This window comes from Talpa occidentalis, unplaced genomic scaffold (genome assembly GCF_014898055.3).
Source record: "Talpa occidentalis isolate TD23 unplaced genomic scaffold, MPIMG_talOcc4v2.1, whole genome shotgun sequence".
Classification (NCBI taxonomy): domain Eukaryota; kingdom Metazoa; phylum Chordata; class Mammalia; order Eulipotyphla; family Talpidae; genus Talpa; species Talpa occidentalis.
In genome coordinates this window covers 55,358,250-55,386,212 of record NW_026555331.1, presented here as the reverse complement: position 1 = coordinate 55,386,212, position 27,963 = coordinate 55,358,250, and the positions used below count along the sequence as shown (strand labels likewise).

Sequence of the window (27,963 nt, the reverse complement as noted above, 5' to 3'; positions counted from 1 at the left end):
GAGCGAAAAATAACCTAGAACTCCAGGAATGAACTTGTATTCCAGTTTTTGTCTATACTTACAATGGAAAGGGAGAGACTACATTAGCTTGTATCAGCCTAGGCTGCCACTATGGTTCAGTTCCCAATTTCCTAGGCTGCTAGAACTAATGGTGTCCTAGTCAAAGGCTTCATAACCAGTGTGCTATTGCACAAGGAGAGTTAACCTTTCACTATTGTACTTGATGACCCCTTCATCCTGTATTCCTTCATTCTTCATCAAGGCTTCAGTGTACCCAGAATTGAGAACTGGATGGGCAAGCATTTTATGGAAACTCAAAAGCAAATGCTATCCTGAAAAGCTGCCTGAGCCCCTTTTCTGAACTTAGAGTAGTGATGTGTAGAGAGAAAGGAATTTCACTTTAGGGTCTCGAAATTAGCATAGTTGAAGAAGGACTCTTATGCTACTCTTCCTCACCTTTCTCTTCTCTCCACCTAACAAGTAGAGGACAAGCAACCTCACCTCAGTAATTAAAATCAAGAAAGGAAAAGTAGAAAATGTTTTAAAGAAATGATGGTGTAGGGAAACATTTAAACTTGCCAAGGATAAATACACAAATTCATAAAGGGGTTTTATGAAGAACTAAATTAATGGGGAAAAAAGCTACGGTGAATAATAGTATGCTTTTGATGTTTTAGGCAGGACCAGATGATATCAGGAACTTTGATGCAGCATTTACAGACGAAACAGTTCCATATTCTGTGTGTGTGTCTTCTGACTATTCTATAGTGAACGCCAGTGTGCTGGAGGCAGATGACGCATTCCTTGGTTTCTCTTACGCGCCTCCTTCAGAAGACTTATTTTTGTGAACAGTTTACCATCCAGAACTCACTGAGCAAATATAAATCCATGGATGAGACTGAAACTCCTGTTTGTGTGAATATATTCAGATATGTTTAACTAGTGCCTCATTTTTACATGTAATGTTGAAGACTATGAAAAATGTATTTTCTGCTGTATGCAAGAAAATAGGGCATTTCAAGAGCTAAGTTTTGAATTAAAATTTGTATTCTTGTTTATTAAGCTTATTTTTAAACAGAAATTTTAAAGCTATTGTTCTTAGCATTAACCTATTTTTAAAGAAAACTTTTTTGCTATTGACTGTTTTTTCCCTCTGAGTTTACACTAATGACTACCCAGGGTAGACTGTTTTCAACAGTCTACTTCAGTTCAGTTAATATATATTAATGCCTTTGTAACTATCTACTTTGAACTTTGTTCTCAGATCAGAACTATGCAATTGGTACAAGATTGTTTAAGAAGAAACCATGTCTTTCCATAATAAATAAATCACTATTTGATATAATCATTTCTTGGTAGAATTAAAATGTACAAGCACCGTAAATACATTAGCTGCTCATTAACACTGAATAACCATTTATTCTGCAGATCAAATTAAGAAATAACAAAAAAATTCTTTGCTTTTGAAATACCAGTTCAAATTTGTGAATTATTTTTCCTCTGTAAGAAGGGAAAAAGCTTAATAGGTAGAAATTTTAATTCCCAAATTTGTGAATTATTTTTCCTCTGGAGGAAGTATAAAGTTTAATAGCTAGAAATTTTAATTCCCAATGATTTGAAGGGTAATAAAATATTGCTGGACTTTTTTTAGGTGGTGCCAAAAATGAATGTGTCTGTGTCATGTATTTATGTTATAAATACAGTCTATTTATGTGCTTGGTTGTTTTTAATGTTTAGTGTACTGTTACATAAGTCTAAATCTTGGTATTTGCTTTTGCAAATAACTATTGTAAGCTGTCTTCCTAATTGGTTGGTAAGTAGCAGATACTGAGCTTTCTAGAGTATATTCCTAATTGAGAATTAAAAAGTAGAATAGCAAATTCTGGGTCAGTATAAATGTATATAGTTTTACTATAATATAACAAGAGCTAAAAATAATTCAAGCAAGATGCATAGTCAGTATCTTATTTATCTTAGAAAAAGTACAGGAAACTGACCTTAAAATTATACTAAGAACCAACTAACTTGTTACTTGTAATTTGTAAAAGAGAACTATAGAAAAATGTAAAATGAATGCCTTTTTTGGAATTCTGATTTTTAGCAACACTTTATATTATGTAGGAAACATTGTGAAAGTTCAATGACCAGTTTAGGTGTTCCAAGAACAAACATTCTTTCCATGTATTTTCTTTTGAGAAAGAAATTATAAACACATTTTACACCAGTACCTTTTGGCTTAAAAATGATCAGTAAAGTCGGGGGAGAGGAGTGTGTTTTCATTGGTTTAATAACATTTGCATCCAGTACACTGAATTTTCATTTACAGGTAAGACTTTAATAACTACACTGTAAATATTTGGTTCATTTGGCACTTCTGTAATTTCTGCTTTTATAGAAGTTTTTTACTTATTGTAAAGCAAAATAAAAATAGTTTCTTGTAATATTTTTTTTTAGTCAGCCACTCCTTAATTGAACTGCCAAAAACTAAAGTGCAATATTTCATAATTTTAAGAACAAATTTAAAATAGAATATCAATGTTTCATGGATCACAAAAAATACAAATCTTATATAGTACAATAAAACTAGCAAAAAGAGTACTAATCATCTAATGTTTGTCATTATTTTAAATCAAAATTGGTCGTGGTTACAATAGTCATTTCTAAATGAGTGATTCATATGTACAAGAGAGGAAAAACAAAATTTTGACAAAATCTTTGAACACATAAGAATTACCAGATTATCATATGCTGACATGTTTATTATTCAGGGAACAAAATCCCTTCCAAGGTTATCTTTTCTTTCATAGCATCCAAGTCTTTGAAAAAATGTATGCCCTTTGAAAGGACGAACCATTTTATGATTATTGCCAAAATGAAAGTTTAAAGGAAAACTTAACATTATTCATATTACCTGTACCTTTCATTTCATTGATTTAGTACAGTGTTGCACTTCCCAACCACTGTCACATTATAGCATACACTGAAAATTACAAATTTTTTTTCATCTGGAGAGAAGTGCTAGGTGAGGTAGATACTAATAATGTGCTCTGTTCAAAATTTTAATATGCCAAGATTTCTGAACTTGAGATATTTACAAAGGGAATCAACAAACGCTATAATTTTTTTAGCAATGGTGGACGTTTGAAGTGTTTGGAGGTACTAAATATTTTACTATAAAATTTTATCACTTATCACTATAAAATTCTATCACTATAAAAATTTATCATTACCACTCTTATTTAGCGTACCTGTCACTAGTATGATTATCCATGGACTTTAGTAATATAAAAAACTTTATATGAAGATTATGAGTCATTCTTTTGTATGTTATATACTATGTGAAAATGGGAATGGGTATGTAAAAACATTTTTAGTAATACTGGAATGACTTTTTCAATGAATCATGTTATTGATAATTCCTTAAATAAGCAGTTTGAAAGTTAGCTGTTTTTGAAGTGAGATATTCTGTCATTTACCTTTAAAGGTAGTTTACAATTTAGTTGGTTTTTACAGATTATTCCATATCCCAAGGTGGTTGGTTATTTATATAAAGTGTACATAAACACATCCCAGGTGACTTGAGCACCTTAAAATGATATGCCAAGTTTTATGTATAAATGAAATTGCCTTAAGGTGGGGAGTGCTACATAACTTTATACAGATGCTCAAAAGTTCACTTGGGTTTCTTCTCTGCCACTTCTCCTTTACTCACCTAGTCTTAAAAGTAATTTATCTCTAACTTTCTGAGATCATAAACATTTGAGGTTGTATATCACTTCTTTAGCATTTTTAGTCTTAATAATACTGTATAATCATTCTTCTGTGATCCTTCAAACATTCCTTAATAGTTAAAAGAACTACACAAGTATCTTTTCATTATGTCTTTATATTAAATCCATACAAGACAGTCTCACTTACAGCAGGAATCTAGAAAACCTAGTAAGGGACCAGGAAAAAGAATAACTATAGGAAAGAAAAAAATCAAAATCAAGAAGTGTGAACCAGAGACACACACTATGGGGGGGGGGGAGGAGGGATTGGGGTCAAAATAAGGGGGTTGCATTTGTATGGGGAATAGAAAAATAAAATTTAAAAAATTTACATAAAAACAAAAAAATCCATACAAGGCATTTTTCCCATTTATATAGAGGTAATTAAATCAGAAAGAAACATAACTGTCTCCAAATGTAACTATAAAAGGCAGAAAAAAGACAAGAAAGATTGAGGCAAGGGAAGTCCACAGATAGTGGTAACGAGTGTAACATTCATCCAACTGTGTCATTCTGAAACATGGTCTATATACATCAGTTAAAAGATAAGATTGTTAGTGGCTTAATAAGCTCCAACTATGTTATTCACAGAAGTCCACTTTATTTTTTTTTAAAGATTTATTGATTGATTGATACATACATACATACAAGCACTGGGTACAGTCAGAAGCGCGGGAGGGTGAGAGAATTCACCAGAGCCAGAGCGGGGAGCAGAGCAGGCAGAAGGACCGAAGTACACTGCTGAGGGGAGCAGCGGGCGGCAGGAGAGGTCTGCGTGCCATGTGGGACCCTCCTCCTGTGGCTGGGGAGCAGCCAGGGATCAAACTGGCGCTGCAGAGGCTGCGGGCAGCTTCGCAACCCAGCACTCTATCGCTGCACCACCGGGGAGGCCCACGCAGAAGTCCACTTTAACTAAATGTCAAGACATTATACATTTGTGCTCTGCATAATTACTTTAAAATTTGTATTGCCTAGTAAAGTATAGCACACCCTACCAGTATGCTACAGGAACAATAAGAAGTCGTGAATGACCCAGCTCCTCTTCCAAGGTAGACTACTTAATTGCTATGCCAAGGAAATGAAGTACTGTTTGGAGAACAACATACATTCTAAAACATACACACAATTATGAAAATGCCTGAACAATGTATTTCTTAAAATACCTGGTAAGCAGTAGATGACTATAGGTCAAAATAAATGACTGGATTGAAAACAGACCATGCTAATACTAATCAAAAGAAAGGAGGAGTAGCAATATTAATTTCAGAGAGGAATGTCAGAGTAAGGAAGTTGTCAAGGATAGAGAAGGACATTACTTAATGCTAAAGGGATCAATTTTCTAAGAAGATATAACCATCCTTAATGCCTGTGCGCCTCACAACAGTGTCATAGGTCTATAGACTTTCATCCATGAAATAGTCACCGACAGACCAAATTCTGGTTTATAAAAGACACCTTAACAAGTTTAGAAGAGAAGAAATAAAATATTCTAAAACAAAAGTGGTTTTAGGATTTAAGTTAATAAAATAAGCAGAAATCAATGAAATTACAAACAGGAAATCAATAGGAAAAAAAAAGTGAAGCCAAATGCTTAAATTATTAGTATCAGAGGGGCCACCCTGGTGGCGCAAGGGGTTAAGACGCAACCTATGACACTCGCTGCAGCCACTGCAGTATGAGTTCGATCCCCGGGCAGGGAGCAACACACATGGTGCAGCATACCTCTCCTGAGTCGCCCACTGCTCTTCTCAGCAGTGTATTTCAGTCCATCTGCCTGTTCTGTACCCTACTCTGCCTGTGGTGAGCCCTCTCATCCTCCCCACAACTCTGGCCTGTACCCCAGTTCTTGTATGTATAAATAAATCTTAAAAAAAAATTACTAGTATCAGAAATGAAATTACTAGTTTCATTTACTAGTAATGATGGAGGAAGAATAGAAAAGCTAAAGAAGGCATCACAAGATGCCTGACTAGAACCTGACTCACACAAGGAGGAAGGGGTAGAAGGGACTAACATGACAGTTAACTCACCTATGGAAATCAAGATCCTTAGGCACCAATGCCTTGTCACAAGGCATAAGACCCAAGCAGGTATCATATTGCTGTAGGGAGTGTCGGGAGCACAGACCTGAGGGTGAAGATAGGGAGGTTGGGCCATTATGGAATCTCGGGTCTCTTTATGATTCTGCATAGCTGTCCAAAATCAGCAACAATCTAACCACTCACAAAGATGAGCCCCTCCCTGCCAAAAGAAGAGGATAAAACCTAACGCTTGCCCCACAAAGGGGCAGCTCTTTCTGCCCACTTGTGTCTATGCAAGTGTCCTTTATTCTCTGTCCCCTTTCCCTAATAAATGTGCACTTTAAATTTAACTAACACCTCTGTCTGGTGGAGAAACTCTCCTGGGAAACTCGCTGCGTGCCACTGAAAGGGGAAGTTCTGGTGAAACCTTTCCCAGAGTGAACCCAAGGACCCTGCTCTCTAAACCCATCAACTCCATAACTACATCAGTATCAGAAATGAAATTTCTAGTTTCAATTACTAGTATCGGAAATGAAAGGAGACATCACTATATATTCCATAAAAAATAAAAGGATGATAAATACTATGAACAATTCTATGTCCATAAGTTTGATAACTTAGATAAAATGGGCTAACTCCTTGAAAGACAATCTGCCAAAACTCACACAAGAAGAGATATATGCTCTGAATAGGCCTATAAATATATTAAAAGGTGAATCAATAATAACCTTCCAAAATAGATGGATTCACTGGTGAATTCTACTAAACATTTAAGGAAAAAAATAAACCAATTCTCTACAAACTCAGAAAACAGAAGCAGAGGGAATATTTCCTGATTGCTTTCTGAGGTCAAGATTACCCTAATAACAAAACCAGACAGGCATTACAAGAAAAAACTGCAGAGCAGTATCCCTCATGAACACATATGCAAAAACCCTCTGAAGAAAAATTAGTAAATTGAATACAACAATGTATGAAGAGTTATACCCTATAGCCAGATGGAATTTACTCCAGGAATCTAAGAACAGCTCAACATTTGAAAACCAGTTAATGTAATTCATCATAGCATATAATCATATCAAGAGATGCAGATGAAAAGCAGCACCCTTCATGATAAAAACTCAGTAAACTGGCAATAGAAGGAAACTTCCTCACTTTGATTTTAAAAAATATCTACAAAAGACCAACAATTGGCAAACTTAATGGTGAGAAACAGAAGTTTTCCCATTAAGATTAGGAATAAAGAAAGAATGGCCCCCCTCATCACTCTTTTTCAACTTTGTACTCAATGTGTTACAGAGCAAGGAGAAGGGCACCTCAGACCCTGCAAACCTGCCTGCTCTAAATATGTTCTGCCATCTGCTGCATCAACACAAAACAAATGAGACTTTAGTGGGGAGGAACTTTAATACAATTAATAAACAATACAGGAAAGGCAAAGAATATAGTTTCTAAATCAAGCACCCAAAGTTACCCATCCCCTCATGGGTAAAAGTCCACCCAAATGGAATTGGCCCAGAGAAAGGCCCGAAAGCCTGCCACAAGTCTAAAGCATCTTTCAGTGGGAACCCACAGAAAAGGATCAGAAACAACCAGATAAGTCTGGGAGGAAAAGAGCAAAATCAAAATCAAGGTGAAAGCTGCCGTGGTTATCCTCCCCATGGGTCTCACCAACATCTGTTTCAACCAGTCCACGACCAAAAGGCAAGCACAGTTTCTTCACATGTCTCTCAGCTCCATGTGTCTCCTCCAGGTCTCCTTCTGGCTCTACATCCTGCTTCCTTCCTTCCTCAGTCTCTTCGGCAGCTTCTTCTCCCTGCTCAGTTCCACCCTCCTTTGGGTGGGGCAGGAAACCTGGAACCTCCCCCCTTCCTGAGGACCACCCTGTTACAAATGTACTACCTATAAGGAAAGATATACAGATTGGAAAAAATAAAGGAAGGAAAAAATAAAATTCTTTGTTTGCAGATGACATCATTTATATGGAAAATCTAATTGTATCAACAAAGTCCTGGAAGAAGTGATTGTAGCAAAATTACAGGCTACTAGGATAAATATATTAAAGTCAATCACTTTCTTATATTGCAACAATGAACAAGTGAATTGAAATTAAAAACTACCATTTACATCAGTATCAAAAAAAAAAACTTAGGTATGAATCTAGCAATATTGTATAAGATCTATATGAGGAAAACTATAACTGATGAAAGAAATCAAGTATGAAAGGATACTACATATTCATGGATAGGAAGAAAGTATTGTCCAATTTTATCTATATATTTAATGCAATTCCAATCAAAAACTCAGCAAATTATTTTGTGGATATCAACAAAATGATTCTAAAGATTATATGTAAAGACTAAAGACCCAGAATAACCAACATAGAAAAAACAAAGTTGTAGGACTGATACTATGTAACTCGACTTACTGTAAAGTTACAGTAGTTAAGATAATGTGGTATTTGCAAAAGAATAGACAAATAGATCAAAGGAACAGAATGGAAATCTCTATGCAATACAGCAGGATTGATAACTGTACTGAGTAATGCTAATGGAGGACGAGCCACCACAGGTTTTAAGTTCAGTGATTTTTTTTCTCCCCAGGGGGGATTTGGGGGAATTATTGGGCTTTATTGAGATTTAATTCGCATATCATACAATTTTTACTCACTTAAAGAGTACAGTTCACTGGCTCTTTTAGTTTATTCAAAGTTGTGCAATTATCATCACAATCAATTTTAGAACACACTCATCATCTCAGAAACAAACCCTGTATAAATGATAAAATGTGGGGTATGCATACAATGGAATATTATTCAGCCTTAAAAGAGAAGAAAATTTTGACACACTAAACACGGATGAAACTTGAAGACTTTTTTTTTTAAGTGAAAAGCGCCAGTCACAAAAGGACTAATAATGTATGATTGCAATTATATAAGGTAATATAAGTTACCTAGAGTAGTCCGATTCCTGGAGACAGAAACTAGAACTATGATTGCTAGGTTCTAATAGTAGGGGAGGAATAGACAGGGGAGAAAGGGTAGTTAAGTTCATGGATGGTGGTGAATTGCACAATTTGAATGTACTTATCCCACTGAACTATACACAAAAATGATTAAAATGCGGTATATTTTATCACAGTTTTTTTTTTTTTTTTAAGCAAAAGAAACTCATACCTGGGCTTCCCCGGTGGCGCAGCGGTTGAGCGCTGGGTTGCGAAGCTGCCCGCGGCCTCTGCCGCGCCGGTTCGATCCCCGGCTGCTCCCCGGTCACCAGAGGAGGGTCCCACATGGCGCGCAGACCTCTCCTGCCGCCCGCCACTCCCCTCAGCAGTGTACTTCGGTCCTTCTGCCTGCTCTGCTCCCCGCTCTGGCTCTGGTGAATTCTCTCACCCTCCCGCGCTTCTGACTGTACCCAGTGCTTGTATAAACAAACAAACAAATAAATAAATAAAACATGCCTCTATTAAAAAAAACATTTAAAAAAAAAAAAAGAAAAGAAACTCATACCTGTTAGTGGTCACTCTCATTTCCCCTAAACCCCTAGGCAACCACGGATGTATTTTCTCTCTATATGGATGGATGTGCCTGTTACAGACATTTCATGTAAATAAAAGCATACACCTTTTGCCTTTCTGAGTCTGTGTGTTCAAGATTAACCCATGTGATAGTATACGTTGGTACTTCATCTTTTTTAGAATCAAGTCATATTCCATTGTATGGAAAAATATAGCACATTTTATTTATCATTTATCAATTTCCACTTTTTGAATATGTTCTAAATTCTCTCAATTAGCGATGTATATTAGATAATGTGGAGCTGGAATTGTTGGGTCATAACTTTATTTTGTCCTTTGAGGTAGTCCCAGAATGATGTACAAAATAGACGACCACGTTTCCATTCCCACTAGAAGAATTTTTAGTAAGTTTTTAACAACCATGGACACCGTTGGCTTATGATAACAATGAAAATCAAAGGTTTCTATCTTCCCATCTCCTCTTTTCCTCGCAGGGCGGGAGGGAGCAATAGTGAATAAATTACAGGGAGTGGAGGACTAGTTGCTATGGCGACTGGGTTGCCCCTGAATCCCAGCAGCCCCCTCGGCAGTGAAGCCAGGGCTGCTGTAGCGCCGCCGAAGGAGCCCTCGTTGGTTCCCCACCTCAAGGTACTTCCATGTGGCTGGCCAAGCTGGTGGGGTCAGGCGTGGGTGTAACGTTCACCTGGGCTGGGGTTCTGGGTGTCTGGAGGTTCCTGCTGGGGTGGGAGAGCCCCTGGGCGCGTGGGTGTGAGGCAGGCTCTACTTTCATCTGCTTCAGTGTGAGGCGTCTTCCTGCCGAGGCCGCAAGGAGGAAGACGACACGCGCCTGTTCAAGTGAACCAACACTTGGGTTCTTTAGATTGTGGAAAGACTTATAGAACTTTATCCCCATTCGCTTATTTATTGCTTATACACAGACTTCCATAACTTTTTATCCTCACTGCCCTCCTTGAAAAAATGCCTCAGCTCCCTCTGCTTTACACAGATGATACCCTGAGCTTTTTCTGTCATTTCTTACTACTGAAACCCGAGCTCTGGTTTACGTCAGCGTAGTGTTTATGTCTGTCAGTGGCCCAAGAGCCCGTCAAACTTAGAATATCACACATGAACTTTTCCTTATAATTTCCTTACTCTTCCCTCTGTGTTCCATATTTCCATTAGTGCAGTATCAGCCGCCCATACCCACACTGAAAACCCACTTTCTTTTTTTTTTTTGCCTTTTTATTTTTTAATTTTTAAAATTTTGTGTATTTTTTGCATCAGTTTTCATTTTTGCACAATGTATGCATTTTCATCTTGGTTATATTCTCCACACAATTCTCACCCCCCTTATTTTGACACTGATCCCTCCTCCCTCCCCTCCCCCCAGTGTGTTTCTGTTTTATAGTTGCTTCTTGATTTTGATTTTTACTTTATTATAATTAGTCTTTTTCCTGGTCAAAAACCAACTCAAATGGATTAAAGAACTAGACATAAGACCTGAAACCATAAAATATATAGAAGGAAATACAGGTGAAACACTACATGACATACACCTCAAAGACATCTTTGTGGACACATCATCCAAAGCAGTAATAGTGAAGGCAAAGATAAACAGCTGGGACAACATCAAATTAAAGAGCTTCTGCACAGCAAAAGAGACAGTAAATAAGAGACCGCTTATCCTTTTGACCACTCTCTTCCCGGTAATAACATGCTTTACATCAAGTCCAGGGGGGAAACCTTGAATTGTCTAGAATCCATCTCATCCATTTCATTCCATCCTAATGCTCTAGACTGGGCTATTCATCTCTTAGCACTATTCCAACAGCTAGAAACTGATTATTGACTGACTATTCCTCTATTCTAACCGGTTTTCCACACTGATGAGAGGTATTGCTTTCCAAAATAAAAATGTGATCATTTTCTTCCCCTGTTAAAAACAACTTTGATCACTTTCCTTTGACTATAAGATCACCATCAACTTCATAATCTGGCTGAATCTCACCCAACCATTTCATTGTTAATAGTTCCTCCCCCCACTATTCTCCCACCTTTCCGCAAACCTTATGTTCTAATGAAATACAGACGTTATTTTCCAAATCCAACACATACTTTAAGATCATTGTGGTTATGGCCACAGAGAAACTCTGAAGCATCCCCCATAAATAATAGAGAAAAGGACAAACTCAATGACTTTTCTTTGGAAAGTTATCTGAACTCTAAGTAGTAGGGTTATGGGTGCATTAGTGTAGGTCTGAAAATTGGGAAATGGAGAATTCCCCTATGTTTGGAAAACTATCTCCTCTTCACCTCTCCTCCTGTTAGTGAAATCTTAACTATTAAATGTAACTTTTAAAGTAGAATTTACCACTTCTCTATCAAAATATCTAAAAAGCAATAGAAAATAATGTCACTTCTACACAAAGATGACCCCAATAGTGAGTTATGTTATATATAGTGTTCCTTCTGTGCTCCTTAGTACATTAGTGTTCTTTACATAGCACCTTAATTTGTATTGTAATTTTTAATATATCTTTCATCCCTCACTATATTCTTTCTGAGCAATAGACACTATATTATCCTGAATATTCAAACCAAAAAAATAGGCCTTCAACCCCTTCAATTTTTACAGATGAAAATGACTAATGTAAAAGGATTATAGGTATATAAATGAATACAGAAGTACTAAGAAAGTACCAAGGAGAGGTCAAGTAATTTCCCTATAGCAATTAGAAAATGGGTATAGAACTAAATTCTCAGATTTTTCAGGTTAGTTAACTTTGTTACTTACACTGAATTTATGAAACAATTTTAAGTTTCAGGTTTTCTTTTTTAAATTTTTTTTTTCACTTTCAGTTTTTAAACACCTCCTGCCTCATCATCCAATATATATTTCAACAAGCCTTTTTTGGAATACTTACTCTTTAGGGAGATACTTGAAGCTCCTCTTCTTAAATTTGCAGTCATATGGAGATTCTCGAAACCTATGTTAATAAAAAATGTTATTTAAAAAGAAAAAGAAAAATTTTGTTTCCCTTTGGGTAGAAAGTTTTAAAAACATTTTGCCTCATTTTGTTTACTCTCAATTTTAAGTTATGAGCTTGTAAAATTTTTTGGAGGTATTCAATTGTAAATTTATTTTATTTCTAGGTTTTCTCATCTTTTCCATGAATTTCACCATCTGTGAAATTTTACCTGCAACTGTGGTTTAATTAATTAGTGATAGAGAAGAAGCTTTAACTCAGAGAAAATGTCAAATCTGAAAATGAAAGAGGCAGCTCTTATCTATCTTGACAGAAGTGGAGGCCTCCAAAAATTTATAGATGATTGCAAGTACTACAATGGTATGTTCAGCAAAGGTGACTTCTAGAAACTTTAAAATAAATCCCTGTATGTAACTATCATCATTTTATATTTGTTTATTTTAACAGATTCAAAACAAAGTTTTGCTGTCTATCGATTCAGTATTTTAATAAGTCCTTCTGATGTTGTTGAATTAGATGCTGAACTTGGAAATCATATTTTACACCAGCCTTTAAAAGCTGCTCAAGTTTTTCAATCAGTAAGTTAAAGAAAGAAATAATTTTATGCCAAATGGACTTTTCTGGTAACTTTTTGGTTCGTTTAAAATTACAGGTCTGTTTTATTGCTGTTAAGACTCTCTCATTAATTGGACAATTACAGACCGAAACTCAAGTAAGTTCTTATTAAATTTAACAAATTTGATGTATAACACTTTAAAGGTCACTTGTAAATAGATATTTTTATATTCATAAGCTTTTTGTTTATTAAAAAATTATTGCATTTTTTCTAAGTTCAGTGAAATTCTTACACATACATCTTTACTTTGTGTATTACTGTAACATTAAATATTTTTATAATAAATCATTTCAAATTGCCACCAAATAAAGAGAATTATATAATGAATCTCCATAGAGCTAGCATAAATTCTTGGAAAGTAATGAGTGAAAAATTAGCAGACTTCAGTGATGATCCATATTTTCTTTTTGGTTTTTATTTTCCTTTTTTTTTTTTTAAGATTTCTTTATTTATGCATACAAGAACTGAGGTGTAAGCCAGAGATGCAGAGGGTGAGAGGATTCACCAAAGGAAGTAGGGAGCAGAACAGGCAGGTCTACTGAAATACACTGCTGAGGGGAGGAGCCAGCAAACCTGGAGTGGTCTGCTGCACCTTGTGGGTTAGCTTCTGCTGCAATGGCTGGCGATAGCTTGGTAATGCTGTCTTTAACCCCTGCACCACCAGGGAGGCCCCTTTCTTTACTTTAATAATGAAGAACTCATGATTTTTTAAATGTTTCTAATATGGATCAATGAATCTGTCATTCTTTTTGATGCTTCTAGTATTGTCCTATTTTTGGTCTTTGGGAGTCCCTTAAATTGTGCTCATTTGTTCTTTTGACATATCTCATTAGTTTTTCATAGCTCCCTTGGTTTAAGGCACATTGAAATGCACCAGGTCCATCTGGTATTTTTTCTGCCCCAGAACTGTAGTCACCTATCTCCCCTAAGCAGTCTTGGATTCTTTTAGTGAGAAATTATATTTCAACATCATAATCTGGATGCTTTAAGTATTCATTGCTATTGTGCTGTCATTGTTCTGTAAGTCTTTCAGTGGTGTAACCAGTAAACGTGTATTTTTAAGGAAAAATAATGAATTCATAAAGATATTTTTAATTGGAAGGTTATAAAAGTTTTGCTTCTTTAATTTTGAACTTAAATCTCTCCTATGTTTAAATTCTTAGTTGCTAATAACTTTAACAAATTGTGTACTTTTTATTTACTGTATTATAATACAACTCCAGTTGGATCTGCAATTTTTCTAATACCATTTTTATGTTCTTATTAGATTAATATAGTACTGAAGTTAACACATTTACCTCCTCTGCCAAGTTATAGTCTTGATCTTTGTGAGTTTCCACTTGATTATACATCTCAAAGATTTTATATGATGCAAGGAATTGTGATTGCAATGACAACTGTAACCAAGTATACACAAGGTGCAAGATTTCTTTGTTCAGATGAAGCATGCCCTCTTTCAAAAGGTAACTACTAAAATGTAAAAATCAAAATATCATGCAATTTACTGCTTAATCCTAAATCATATTTACAATTAGTTATGAAACATTCACCAAATCTAGAAGGAGGAAAATAAAATTTGTACCCCTTAATGTGTCTAAATTTACTTAGCATAATTTTGAAACATATTCTTTCTCCCTATCTTCTCCCCTTCAACATGACAAGTGCTCTTGTTTTGTTGAAGTACTTGCTTCTCACATATTGTTTAATGGCTATTCACCTGTTTTCCTTCCATATAATTTCCTTTCTCAACCCTTTGACTTAATTTTGGTTCAGTCCTTCTCCAGGATATCTTTTTCATTCATCTCCACCTCTCATTCAATTGGATGCCTCTCTCTTCTCTCAAAACATGCTATGAGTGAAACTGCTTATTGAAATCATCTGTTTCTTATTGCTACCTATTGAAATTATGTGTTTAATCATGTATATTACCAGTGCTTTAGTACAGTGCCTGGCAAGAAATAGCCATGCAATAATACTTAATTGAACTAGTCTGAACACACATGCAAAATTGAATTAATTATCCTTTGAATTAAGTTAGTTTAAAGTATTGGAAATGGACAGCTAAATCTGAAAGCGAACATAGCTCACCTCTTTTCTTTCAGGATTTCAGTATATAAGAGTGCATGTGCCTGGTGCTACAGAATCTGCAACAATAAGAAATGACTTTTTGTGTGATCTTTGTGCATCTTCACTTCAGGAAGACAGGAAATTTAGAGTACTTGGTGGTAAAAAATGCATTTACATTTTATAATTATAATTTTTTTCTAAAGATTTATTTATTGGGCCTCCCCGGTGGCACATAGGTTGAGCGCTGGGCTGCGAAGCTGCCCGCAGACTCTGCAGCACCAGTTCGATCCCCAGCCACTGGCGAGGGTCCCACATGGCGCACAGACCTCTCCTGCTGTGCCCGCTGCTCCCCTCAGCAGTGTATTTCGTCAGTCTGCCTGTTCTGTTTCCCACTCTGGCTCTGGTGAATTCTCTCACCTTCCTGCTCTTCTGACTGTACCCAGTGCTTGTATAAATAAAAAATAAATAAATAAATCTTTAAGAAAAAAAAGATTTATTTATTTATGCATACAAGAACTGGGGTACAGGCCAGAGGTGCAGAGGGTGAGAGGATTCACCAGAGACAGAGTGGGGAGCAGAACGGGTGGATCTACTGAAATACACTGCTAAGGAGAGTAGTGGGCGAGACAGGAGAGGTCTGCTGCGCCATGTGGGTCACCTCCCTGGCCTGGGATTGAACTCCTGCTTCAGTAGCTATGGATTACTTCATAGTGCTGACACTTAACCCCTTGCGCCACCAGGGAGACCCCTATAATTGTAATTTTTAAAGTGATATTCAGCATTTTAATGTAGAAATTAAATTGAATATATATTCTAATAACAATTATTTTTCACTCTTTGTTTTAAGATAAACAGATAGTTGAAGTAATTGCCACAAATGCACTTCATGCTTTTCAGGGATATTCTAACAACCAGCCATTTAGGTTTCAATCTCTTACAATTTTCCTAAGAGGTAAGTAAATTTTGTTTAAACTCAAAGCAAATTGCTATAAGCTATGTAATTAATATGTTTGTACTTATATATTATAAATGATACTTTTATAGCTTAAGTATCATAAATCTTATTCTTGAGTATCTTAAGAGTCATATTAGCTAATGTATCAATTATTCATCTGGTCATACAACCTTCTTCTCTTAAAAAGATATTAGAACCTGCTTTGTTCCAAGCACTGCTAATTCCCTGGGTCACAGTTATTTGTAATAATGATCTCCCATTATTCTATGTGTGTATCTTATGTAAAGTTTGGAGTTATCATTTTAGAATATAAGATTTATGAGGGTGGGGACTTCATTTTTGTTGCACTTAGTAATAACTCAATAATATTTGTTACATAAATGAGCGAACATCGACTGTGATTACTGTCGAGAACTGCTGGGTAATGGCCTATCAGTAGGTGCCAGGAAGAAATTATTAGGAAGGAATTTGAGTCTTCCTTCAGAAGGCTCATTATGAAAATGAGAATGTGGCTTAGTGTTTATTCTTGGGCTAAAAATGGAGAAATCAAACTGTTCAGAGAGAGAGATCTTTGGTGTCAATCATATATAGAAAACTCAAGAGTTAGGAAAATAGAGATTCAAACAAGAATACTCTTCATCCTGGCACCACAAAGATGAGGCATGCTGGTAAGCCCAAAGGATAAAAGTTATTTTTATATATCAAAAACTATATACCAGGCATTGTTACATACACTAACTCATTTTGTCACAACAACCCTATAGGTTCTAATATTATATATATTTTACAATGTGGAAAATGAGACAGAGAAGTTAAGTAACTTGTCCAAGGTTATACAGCTAGTAAGTGAAAAAGCCTGAATTCAAACCAAGGTAATCTAGGTTCAGAGTCTATGCTTTTAACTACTTCATTATATAATATACTATATACAAAACATATATTACAATATAGAAATAGAAGTGGCTATCCAACTTATATTTTAGTAGAAAACAATTTATTTTAATAAACTTTTACATAGAACTCAACTAAATTTTTAAAATTTAAATGAATGAAAGTAGATCTTTTGAGGTTGACATCAGAAAAGATACCCAGATTTCCCAGTCTCATTGCCTACCTTTTGGCTGTTCCTTGCCCTCAGGACACATCAGCCAAACTCTGAGATCCCATAAGCAGCTGAAAAACTTTCGTGTGTGTGTGTGTGTGTGTGTGTGTGTGTGTGTTTGTATGTGAAGGAGCTGGGGTGTAGGCCAGAGGTGCGGAGGTGGGGGTGGTGAAAGGATTCACCAGAGACAGAGTCGAGAGCAGAACAGGAGAAATTACTGAAATACACTGCTAAAGGGAGCAGCGGATATTACAGGTGAGGTCTGCTGTGCCACATGTGGGTTAGACCCCTGGCCGGGGGATCAAACTCAGGCCATCGTGATAATAGCGCTGAGACTTAGCCCTAAGGCCACCAGGAAGGCCCACAATTGAAAAACTGTTTAAAGAGATAATAGTTTCTGTTTTTATTTTCCCCTTGTCGTTCATTCTGTATCTTTGAGTTGCTTTTTGTTATTTAGTTGGTTGGTTGTTGTTGTTTTATAATAGTTGAAACAGGCAAGGCTTTTGAGAGAGACGTATGCATGAGAGAACCAGTTCTACAAAGGAGAATTTATCCTGGATTCTTGGCTTTGGGTTTTTATATTTGTTTTTATTTTTTTAATTCTTGAGCTTAATTCTTCCCTTTCAGATGTGTAGGGTCATCAGTATGCTCTCTGGCTTTAAAAAAAAAAAAAAAAAAAAAAGAAAGCCAGTGAGAGAGAGAGACAAAAACAGTGGCAATCACTGTGATCTTCACAGAGAGAAGTTAATCCATGTTCTTGTAAACCTTTCATAGCTTTACAACCACCCAACTTCTGTGTAGTGAAGGATCAAGAATTTCTATGTATGTTTTAAAATAAACTTTGAACTTGAGCAAAAACTTTATCCAGTCTGTGGGTGAGAGGGAACCTAGTTATAGTGTAAGAAGGTAGACTTTTGAGATACGCAGGTCTAGATGTGAATTTGAATTCTGCTCTTTACCATTTAGATTTGTACAAGTCATTTAACTTCTTGATGTCTTCATATATACAAGTGGGGATAGCAATATTTGTCTTAAAATTTATGATTAAATTATGTGTGTAAAAGTACATAGTCTTGGGGGCCTCCCTGGTGGTGCAGTGGGTTGAGCACAGCACTGTGAAGCTGTCCGCCTCTGCAGCACGGTACGATTCGCAGCAGGCCAGGGAGATACCCACATGGTGTGGCAGACCTCTCTTGTCGCTCCCACTGCTCCCTTCAGTAGTGTTTTCGGTCCGTCTGCCTGTTCTGCTCCCTGCTCTGTCTCTGGTGAATTCTCTTACCCTCCCACACCTCTGGCCTGTACCCCAGTTCTTGTATAAATAAATCTTTTTTTAAAAAAAGTACATAGTCTTTATCGTAGACAATGAATAATACCTTTACAAATTGTTTTCTTCCCGACTAAAATTATTACTTTATAAGGTAATTTTTATTATTAACACTTCTTGTCATTTAATGCAAAGGTATTTCAACTTCTATAAAATGGTTTTATTTTTCTTTTAGTTATAGTATGGGAGATTATCTGCTTGTTATGTCACATGCTTCTTGAAGTTAACTTATTACATATAAGTATCAAATTTTAACAGCAATAAAATTGCCTCAATTTATATAATAGTTCCAGTCTATGTGGATCTTATACTAAAAAAAGTAAATATTTTATTACTAACTCAACTACTGTTTCTTCTGTGTGTAATAATTTAGATGAATCAGTGAATAAAATGGATATAGGAAATGAGTATAAAATCATTGGAATTCCAACCTATGTGAAAACCTCACAAACTGCTATCTGTATAGAAGCAAACAGTATCACTTTTTGCAATCCAAAGGGTAAGGAAATATTAGTATCATATATTAGCTAATATTTAAATTTAAATACATGTGTTTAGAAAATAAGTGTTAGTTACCTATGTGCTTAGCACTCTTCTAAGAAGTTGTACGATTGTAATCAGGAGAGCAAAGTTCCTATTCTTAAGTCCCATATTAACTAATCAATTTCAGATAATACTTACCTTGCCCACAGGAGGGATTCCTTTATTTTGACTAAACTCTACTTTGATTTTCTGTAATTAGCAATGAGGAAAATGTTTTAGGATGCTAAGAGTTAGAGATTAGCCAACAGGTCTTTCCATACTACTGTTTATTTTCTAGCTAAAACAATCTGAAAACTGTTGTGACTTGAGAAGGAGAACCCAATAAAATGACATTGTTTTCCTCATCTGAGTTCTGAACCAATGAAGAAATAAGAGAAAAGAGAAAGGTAGATAGTGCCAAAATATTATCTGTTTCGCAATTTCCTTTAACAATTCCAATATGATTAAGCATCAATAAACTAAAGTAAAGAGCAGACTTTTTCTTTTAACTTGGCTCATAAATATCTAAATATCGGAAAGGCTAGTTAAATCTTTAATAGATTTAGATTTGTTGGATTCCCTAGATAACCATCTGCAAAAATAGAAGACCAGGTTGAATTTAATTATTTATCAAGACTTGGGTAAATGGGCCTCCCTGGTGGCACAGGCGGTTGAGCGCAGCGCTGTGAAGCTGTCCACAGCCTCTTCAGTGCCGGTTTGATCCCCGCCAGCCTCGGAGCAACCCACATGACGTGGAGACCTCTCCTGTCTTGCCCGCTGCTCCCCTCAGCAGTGTATTTCAGTCAGTCTGCCTGTTCTGTTTCCCACTCTGTCTCTGGTGAATCCGCTCACCCTCCTGCGCGTCTGGCCTGTACCCCGGTTCTTGTATAAATAAAATAAATCTTTAAAAAAAAAAAGACTTGGGTCAAATACCATACATTCAGATGTAATATTTTATCAAGAAAGACCAAAAAATGTATGGTTATAGAAAAACTTGCAAGCTTTTTTATTACTTGGTTCTAGTTTCACATTGTGGTATGATGGTTTAGCAACAGCAGCTCAGTTAGTGTCAGATAATTCTTGATACCTCAAAACCCTATCCCCGCCACCACCACCAAGATTCTAGATACCTCTGCTTACCTTGAAGAGAAAAAATTCTTGTAAAAATTAAAATGTTGAAGAAAGCACTAATGGACAAAGACATTTTAGTGATCTTTTAAATATTTTCTGCTGTGAAGTATTTCAAGATGTGTTGATTTGGTAACAGAACATGAGTAGATGGATAAGTGTGCTTTCTCATGCTGAATTCCAAAATTAAGCAGATTAAACCACTCAAATGGGGCAAGAACTACACTGCAATTAAAGTGGCCTCCCTTACCATTCCTGGATGAGTGGAAGTCCTTGATCTCTGAGAGCAGCATAAGAGAAAGAAGAACGGGACTAGCTAACACATACATATTTGTTTAAACTGATCAGTTGGATTAAATCAGCCATCACTTGCAGGAATTGAAGAAAGGGTAAGAGTAGAGAAGGGTGGGGAAGATCTAGAATTTTCCAGTATAGAACAGTACAGAGTTTTCAAAGTAGTATATTATTAATATTTTGTTAATAGCAACATTCAAACATTTCCCATTTGGCATTTCAGTCCTCACTAAAGGTGATATTGTTTCAAACACAAAAATATACAAGTAAACACTGAAACACAGGAGTCCCATGATTTGACTTTCTTCGCCTAGGTGTCAAAAGGAGAATAATGAAGGATTTGCCTATAATTCACAACTAATCTATGTGGTTACATGGGGTGACTGTTCCTTTTTATTACATTTGCTGGTATAGAATGATATAACAGAGTAACTTCCAATTATAATTTACTATCATTATAAGAATTTGAATATGGCATCATTGAGAGAACTATAATTTGATAATATTTTAGATAAATGGAATTGAATATAATGTAATTTTCTTGTTGTAATATCTGTGTTAAAATTTCTTTTCAGTTCCTTCAGGAATTAGTGACAATTTCAGATGTCTCCTCTCTTTGACATCCAGCTCTTGCTGGAAATTTACAGCAATACTTGCCAATATCTTTGCATCACAAATTGTTCCTCCTGGGACTTACAATTTGCTCAAGCTCTGTTTGCTGATGAGTCTAGTACAGACAAGTGACCGTAACAAAGAACTGGAAAATTGCCTGGATATTTTGATTATAACAAGTGATACTCTACTTGTGGAAAGGTAAAATATGTGACATGAAATTTTAGAATTATAAATTGGTCACAGATTTGCATAAACTCTCTCTATGATTATTATCACAAGATGAATATTTAGAATTTACCTGAGCATTATAATATATAACAAATAAACTTATCATTTGAGTTTAAAACTTTTTAAGGCATTAATTGAAAAATGGAATATTTTGCTTTCAGTATTTTGAGAATCTGGCTACTTAAAGTTTCATCCTATTTCACCACTCAGATCTTTTCAAATAATTGCATCCTTTTCAGGCTTCCTTTTCCCCATTTCCTGGCTCAGCATTCTGCTTTTGTACTGTTTTCATTTTTAAATAACCCTCCCTCTCCACCCCTATGCAAAAGCCACAAGCCATTTTCTTATTTTTCTTCAAAATTGATCAATTCAATATTGACTCACTGTACCCAAATAAGGCAAAGTTTCAAATTGCATTTTGGGGGGTTGTCACCTTAACCTTGGAATGAACCTCTTTTTAGCATTTTGGAGCTCCCCACTAGCAGGTACCTTTATTTATTTATTTGAAAGTACTTTAGTAGGATTAGTGTATATAGAAAGAGAAGAAGAGAAAGAATGATATTTTCCCAATGAAACAACCAAAATTATCCATCCCCTTGTGGGTAAATGCCCAGCCAAAGAGGGTTGGCCCAAATTAGAGCCACTGAGGTTCAAAAACATGCCACAAATCTAAGGTACCGTTTTGTAGGGAACCATAAGAAGAGGGAAAAGGGGCCGGGCAAGTCTGGGACAAAATTAACAAAATCAAAGTCCAACTCAAGATAATGGCTGCCATTGTCAGCCTCCCCATATGTCTCTCACCCACATCTCTTCTAAATGTCTCTATAGGACTAGACTCCAGAGAACTTCTCCAAGTCTCCTATGTCCAAAGCTGAGAAGCAATTGTGACCTTTTTCTTCACATGTCTCCCTACATTGTCTCTCCCATGTGTACCTTTTTTTAAACAGTTCCTTAAATGTTCACAAAATTAGGTTTAAGATTCTTATGTAAATATCTTGTATGCAATTCTAAAGCCAAAACAAATTTATAGAATGAATTTAAAATTGAAAAATTCAGGGCCTCCCTGGTGGTGCAAGGGGTTAAGACGCAACCTATTAAGCTGTCCACAGCCTCTGCAGCACGAGTTTGATCCCCAGCCTGACAGGGAGCAACCCACATGGCACAGCAGACGTCTCCTGACTCGCCTGCTGCTCCCCGCAGCAGTGTACTTCTGTCAATCTGCCTGTTCTGTTCCCCACTCTGTCTCTGGTGAATCCTCTCACCCCCCGCATCTCTGGCCTGTACCCCAGCTCTTGTATGCATAAATAAATAAATCTTAAAAATAAAATTGAAAAATTCAAATTCAAATTAACTTAATTGGACAGATGTTTTTACCAAAATTAAATTGCAATGTAAAGATGGTGCTAACTGCTCCAGATTGCACAAATTTATTCTTCCACTAATAAGCATAAGAGTATTTATTTCCTCGCAGCCTCACAGACACTAGGTATCATAAAAACTTCGAAATTTTGCCATTTGATGGGTGGAAAATAATATTTTAATTTACATTTCTTTAATTGGAAGTGAGTTTTAGCATAATTTGAGCTTTTTAAGCTCTTGTTATTTTTCTTATGAACCTCCTATTCTTGACTGTTGTCCATTTTTCTGTTGTTCATTTCTTTTTTTAAAAAATTTTATTTTTATAGTCCCCAAACAATTGCAACCCCCTTATTTTGACCCCAAGCCCTCCTTTCCCCATTCCACCCCCACACACACAGTGTGTCTCTGGTTCATAGTTGTTTGTTGATTTTGATTTTTTTCTTTCTTATAGTTATTCTTTTTCCTGGTCCCTTATTTAGGTTTTCTAGATTCCTGCTATGAGTGAGACCATCCATTATTTTTATTTTTCTTCCTGGCTTATTTCGCTGAGCATGATCCCTTCCAGCGCCATCCATGTTGCTGCAAATTGCATGTGTTTATCTTTTTTGAATGCTGAGTAATATTCCATGGTGTATATGTACCACATCTTCTTGATCCAGTCATCTATTTTTGGGCATTTGGGTTGTTTCCAAGGCTTAGCTATTGTAAATAGTGCTGCTATAAACATAGGGATGCAGGTGCTCTTTGGAATTAATGTTTCTGTGTCCTTTGGGTAAATACCTAGGAGTGGAATTGCTGGTTCATATGGAAGCTCCATCTTTAGCAGACTGAGGAATCTCCACACAGCTCTCCATAGTGGTTGGACGGGTTTGCACTCCCACCAGCAGTGCAGGAGAGTTCCTTTTTCTCCACATCCTTGCCAACATTTGTTGTTGCTAGTTTTTTCGTTTTTTTAAATAAAGATTCATTTATTTATTTATACAAGCACTGGGCACAGTCAGAAGCGCGGGAGGGTGAGAGAACTCACCAGAGTCAGAGCGGAGAGCAGAGCAGGCAGACTGACGAAATACACTGCTAAGGGAGCAGTGGGCGGCAGGAGAGGTCTGTGTGCCATGTGGAACCCTCACCTGGTGGCCGGGGATTGAACCGGCTCTGCAGAGGCTGCGGGCAGCTTCGCAACCCAGTGCTCAACCGCTGCGCCACTGGGGAGGCCCTGTTGCTAGTTTTTTAAATATGTGCCATTCTCACTAGTGTGAGATGGTATCTCATTGTAGTTTTGATTTGCATTTCCCTGATTGCAAGTGATGTTGAACATTTTTTCATATGTCTGTTGGCCATTTGTATTTCCTCTTTGGAGAAGTTTCTTTTTAGCTCTTCTGCCCATTTTGTGACTGGATTATTTTCTTTGTTTTTGTTAAGTCTCATCAGCTCTTTGTAGATTTTGTGATCAGTCCTTTATCATTAGTGTTGTGTGCAAAAATTTTCTCCCTCTATTGTTCATTTCTTATTGATTTAAGGACTTTGTCTCTTCTTGTTTTTGAAGAACCTTTGACTTTTCCTATGGTTTATGTATGTATGAAAGATTTAGCTTGTTTTATTTTGTTTTTAAGGTAAAAGTTGCATATGGTGAAATAATCAGATCTTAAGTTATAATTTAATGAGTTTGATAGATACAGAACATTTCCATCATTCCAGAAAGTTATTTCAGTCCTCCTTCCAATCCATTCCTGTCTCCTCCAGGTGATTTCTGTCACTATAGATTAATTTTCATGTTTTTGAACTTCATATAAGTGGAATCATGTACTGTATACAATTTTGTTTTTTGAAATTGGCTTGGTTATGTGCATCAGTAGTTCATTGTTTTTATTGATGAGCAGCATTCCATTATAGGAATAGACCGTAATTTCTTTATCTTCTCTCCTATTCAAATTTTGTATGTTTTGACTATTATGAATCAGGCTACTGTAAATATTCTTGTACAATAGTGGAATTGCTATGTCATAAGGTAAATGTGTATTTAACTTTATAGATAACTACCAGTTTTCCAAGTGGTTGTACCATTTTACATTCCTACCAATGGTGTAAGAGTTCCAATTGTTTCTATACTTATCAACATCTGGTGTGGTCAGTCTTTCCCAATTTATCCATTCTAGTATGTATGAAGTATAATCTCTTTATAGTTCTAATTTGCATCTCCCTGATGACTAAGTGGTTTGGGCTCTTTTTCAAGTGCTTATTGACTACTTATATTTCTTTTATGAAGTATCTATACAAGTCCTCTGCTCACTTTTAAATTGGATTTTTCTGGATCTATGTCCTTCATCACATATATGTATCATGAAAGTTATCTCCCAGCCTAAAGTTTATATTTTTCTTTTCTTATGGGTATCTTTGATGACCAAACTCATTAGCTTTGATGAAATTCAATTTATTATTTTCTTTCTTCTATAGTGTTTTCTGGGTTTGATTTAAAAATCTTTGTAATCCTCAGAGTCACAGATATTACTCTTTTATGTTTTCATTTTAATGCATTTTTTTAACTTTTGTCTTATTGAAGTTAATTTTTGTATGTGGTATGAGTTAAGAGTCAAAGTTAATACTTTTCCTTTGCACTTGTCTGATTTTTCCATATCATTTGTTGAAAGTACTTTTCTTTGTCCATTATATTGCTTGCTACCATTGCTGAAAAATTAATTACCGAGATATAAACTTGTTATAAAATTGAACTGGGTGTAAATATAGTTGAACTCTCTTTTCAGTTATATTGGCTATTTGTTTACAATTATGCCACATGACACTTTCTTGATTATTGTTAAGTTTTGAATCAGGTGGTACAACTTTTTCATTTTCAAGATTTTTTTCACTATTTTAGGCCCTTTGCATTTTCTTAATAAAGCTTACAATCCACATATTTAATGCCACCCTTTCCTACCCCCTCAAAAAAAATAAGAAAAAGCCTTTATTTTTTTTTTTTTTAAGATTTGTTTATTTATTTATACAAGCACTGGGTACAGTCAGAAGCGCGGGAGGGTGAGAGAATTCACCAGAGTCAGAGCAGGGAGCAGAGCAGGCAGAAGGACCGAAGTACACTGCTGAGGGGAGCAGCGGGCGGCAGGAGAGGTCTGCGCACCATGTGGGACCCTCCTCCGGTGGCTGGGGAGCAGCCGGGAATCGAACCAGTGCTGTAGAGGCTGCGGGCAACTTCCCACTTAACCAGCACTCAAACACTGTGCCACTGGGGAGGCCCAAGAAAAAGTCTTTAAGGATTTTGATTTGAAGTGCATTTAACTTCTGTGCATTTAAGTCATTGCATTTAAGTTGCATTTAAGTCAATTTAGGGAATTTGCATTTTACCATATTGAATCTTCCAAACTGTGAATTTGATGTTTATCTCCATTTGTTTAGAAGTTCCTTAGTTTCTCAGCAGTGTTTTGTTAACATTATGCATATATTTTATGTTGATTTTTATTTTCTACTTTTGATGCTATAAAAATGATAGCATTTTATTTCTCACAAATTTGCTGTGAGCGGGGCCTGTGGCACAGGGGTTGTCTCAGCACTATCACCACTGTGGCCTGAATTCAATCCACAGCCAGGGAGCTAACCCACATGTTGCAGCAGACCTCTCCTGTCTCTCCCTGCTCCCGTCAGCTGTGTATTTCAGTGGCTCCACCTGTTCTTCTCCCCACTCTGTCTCTGGTGAATGTCCTCACTCCCCACACCTCTGGCCTATACTCCAGTTCTTGTATGCAGAAATAAATAAAAATAAATCTTAAAAAAAATTAAAAAAAAGAAATTTGCTGTGAATACATAAAAGTAAAATTGATTTTCATATTTTTACCTTGTATTTTATGACCTTGTAATAGTTTTCAAAATTCCTTAGCTGATTTCAATATGAAGCCAAGCTTGAGCACCATTGTTCTGTATAACTAGATTCTTAATCTGACTGCATGCTAGAATCACCTGAAATAATTAAAAAAATATATTTATCACTGTGTCCTACCCCCAAAGATTCTAATTTACATGATTTGACATTGGGCTTGGCATTGGAAGTATTAAAAATTCCTCAGATGATCTTAATTTAGGCTACAATTAAGAGACAATGTACTATAGGCTTACAAACATTTCTCTCAAAATATCACTCCTCCCTTTTATTTATCTTCAAAGCAACATTAAAATCCTTGGAACAGCACATACACTATACATTTTATAGCATCTTCCTATCCACATGGCCTATCTACCTCTGCACTTACTTTTGTACTGCATATCTCCATCTGCTTGTCATAGTTGATTGCACCAGCAAGCCATGATTTCTGTGGCAAGGATTTGAAAGCTAAGCTAAGAAAATCATATTCCCTTTTGAAAATTTAAAGTTGAGAAATGAAGAGTCGGGAGGTAATTGGTGAAGGGATTAGAAAGCAAAAGGATATATTGGGATTTACCATGATACATAGGCAATAAAGGTAGTTATGATGGGCCTCTGGTAAGAATAAATGCAAAATTTCTGAATAAACGAAAGAAAGCATTCCATGAAAAAAAAGGGAACAGCCCAATTCATATGTCATCTCTTTGTAGTTTTCTCTGGCTTCTTTCCAGGAGGAACTAATATCCTTATCAAGGTTTTCAGGACATTATTTTAGTACTTAAGCATTGTGTGTTAGTTTCTTGTCTATGTCTCACTTTCTAGGCTTTGAGCTTTTCATTTTAAGGCAAAATCTCATGTATGTGCTTATCAGCCTAGCGCAGGTGCTCATTAAACATGGAATCAAATTAAGTTGTTTAGCTGTTACAAATTATAGCTTCTGAAAATCAAATATTAGGTAATAGTAATGAATAATTTATTTTCTCCCTAGGCTTTTGAATTTTAGTATAAACCTTATTCCCCGTGGCATACGTCATCCTGTCTCCTCTGAAATTTTTCCTACTTTGTCCAGGAATAAGTATGGAACTGGAACAGGTAGCATTCAAGCTGGCAGTGCTTTGCTCGCTAAAGGTGGTATCTGTTTTATAGGAGATTTGACCTCACACAAAAAAGATAAACTTGATCAGCTCCAATCAGGTAAACAATATTTTTTTGAAATTAATTTTCACCTATTTAACTTACAGTCACATCAGTATAAAGTAGTTATTTAACAGTTAGGATCATACTGCACATATTTTAAGAATTGAGAAATTACATTAAATGACAATTCTCATTTTACCTTTATATATATATAAAGGAATTTAATATATAAATGCATCATCTTAGTCTTTACTTTCAGTTGTGCTAATACATGAGTTTGTATTGGACCAGATTTGTTTCCTTTTCTTATTTTATTGTATTAGCAGGGCCTTCCAAAATGATATTGTGAAACAGTGGTGGGAGGGGATATTTTTGATCTTAGCTGTAAAGCTTTGAGTTTCTCATCATTAAATATAGTGTAGGTTTTTTTTGTAGATGTTCTTTTTCAAGTTGAAAG

The 27,963-nt window shown here is 35.9% G+C and overlaps 2 protein-coding genes across 12 annotated transcripts in view; both read left to right on the top strand.

Annotated features, from left to right (window-relative positions):
- SGK3 (serum/glucocorticoid regulated kinase family member 3) overlaps positions 1-1,058 on the top strand; it is a 110,079-nt gene extending 109,021 nt beyond the window's left edge. For all 7 annotated transcript variants that reach the window (XM_037505781.2, XM_054692215.1, XM_037505791.2 and 4 more), the window contains exon 17: positions 678-1,058. In XM_037505781.2, the coding sequence (XP_037361678.1) occupies positions 678-848 (171 nt within the window). In that variant the 3' untranslated portion in view covers positions 849-1,058. The remainder of the gene's footprint in view (positions 1-677) is intronic.
- An 8,788-nt stretch (positions 1,059-9,846) lies between these two features.
- The window catches only part of MCMDC2 (minichromosome maintenance domain containing 2), a 38,252-nt gene continuing 20,135 nt past the window's right edge, over positions 9,847-27,963 (top strand). For 2 of the 5 annotated variants that reach the window (XM_037505743.2, XM_037505759.2), the window contains exons 1-10: positions 9,847-9,955; positions 12,461-12,654; positions 12,742-12,872; positions 12,947-13,006; positions 14,178-14,373; positions 15,013-15,135; positions 15,825-15,929; positions 18,732-18,857; positions 20,878-21,115; positions 27,358-27,563. In XM_037505743.2, the coding sequence (XP_037361640.1) occupies positions 12,561-12,654; positions 12,742-12,872; positions 12,947-13,006; positions 14,178-14,373; positions 15,013-15,135; positions 15,825-15,929; positions 18,732-18,857; positions 20,878-21,115; positions 27,358-27,563 (1,279 nt within the window). In that variant the 5' untranslated portion in view covers positions 9,847-9,955; positions 12,461-12,560. Of the gene's footprint in view, positions 9,956-12,457; positions 12,655-12,741; positions 12,873-12,946; positions 13,007-14,177; positions 14,374-15,012; positions 15,136-15,824; positions 15,930-18,731; positions 18,858-20,877; positions 21,116-27,357; positions 27,564-27,963 lie in introns of those variants that run through there. The other 3 variants (XM_054692213.1, XM_037505751.2, XM_054692212.1) reach the window with 3 other exon arrangements.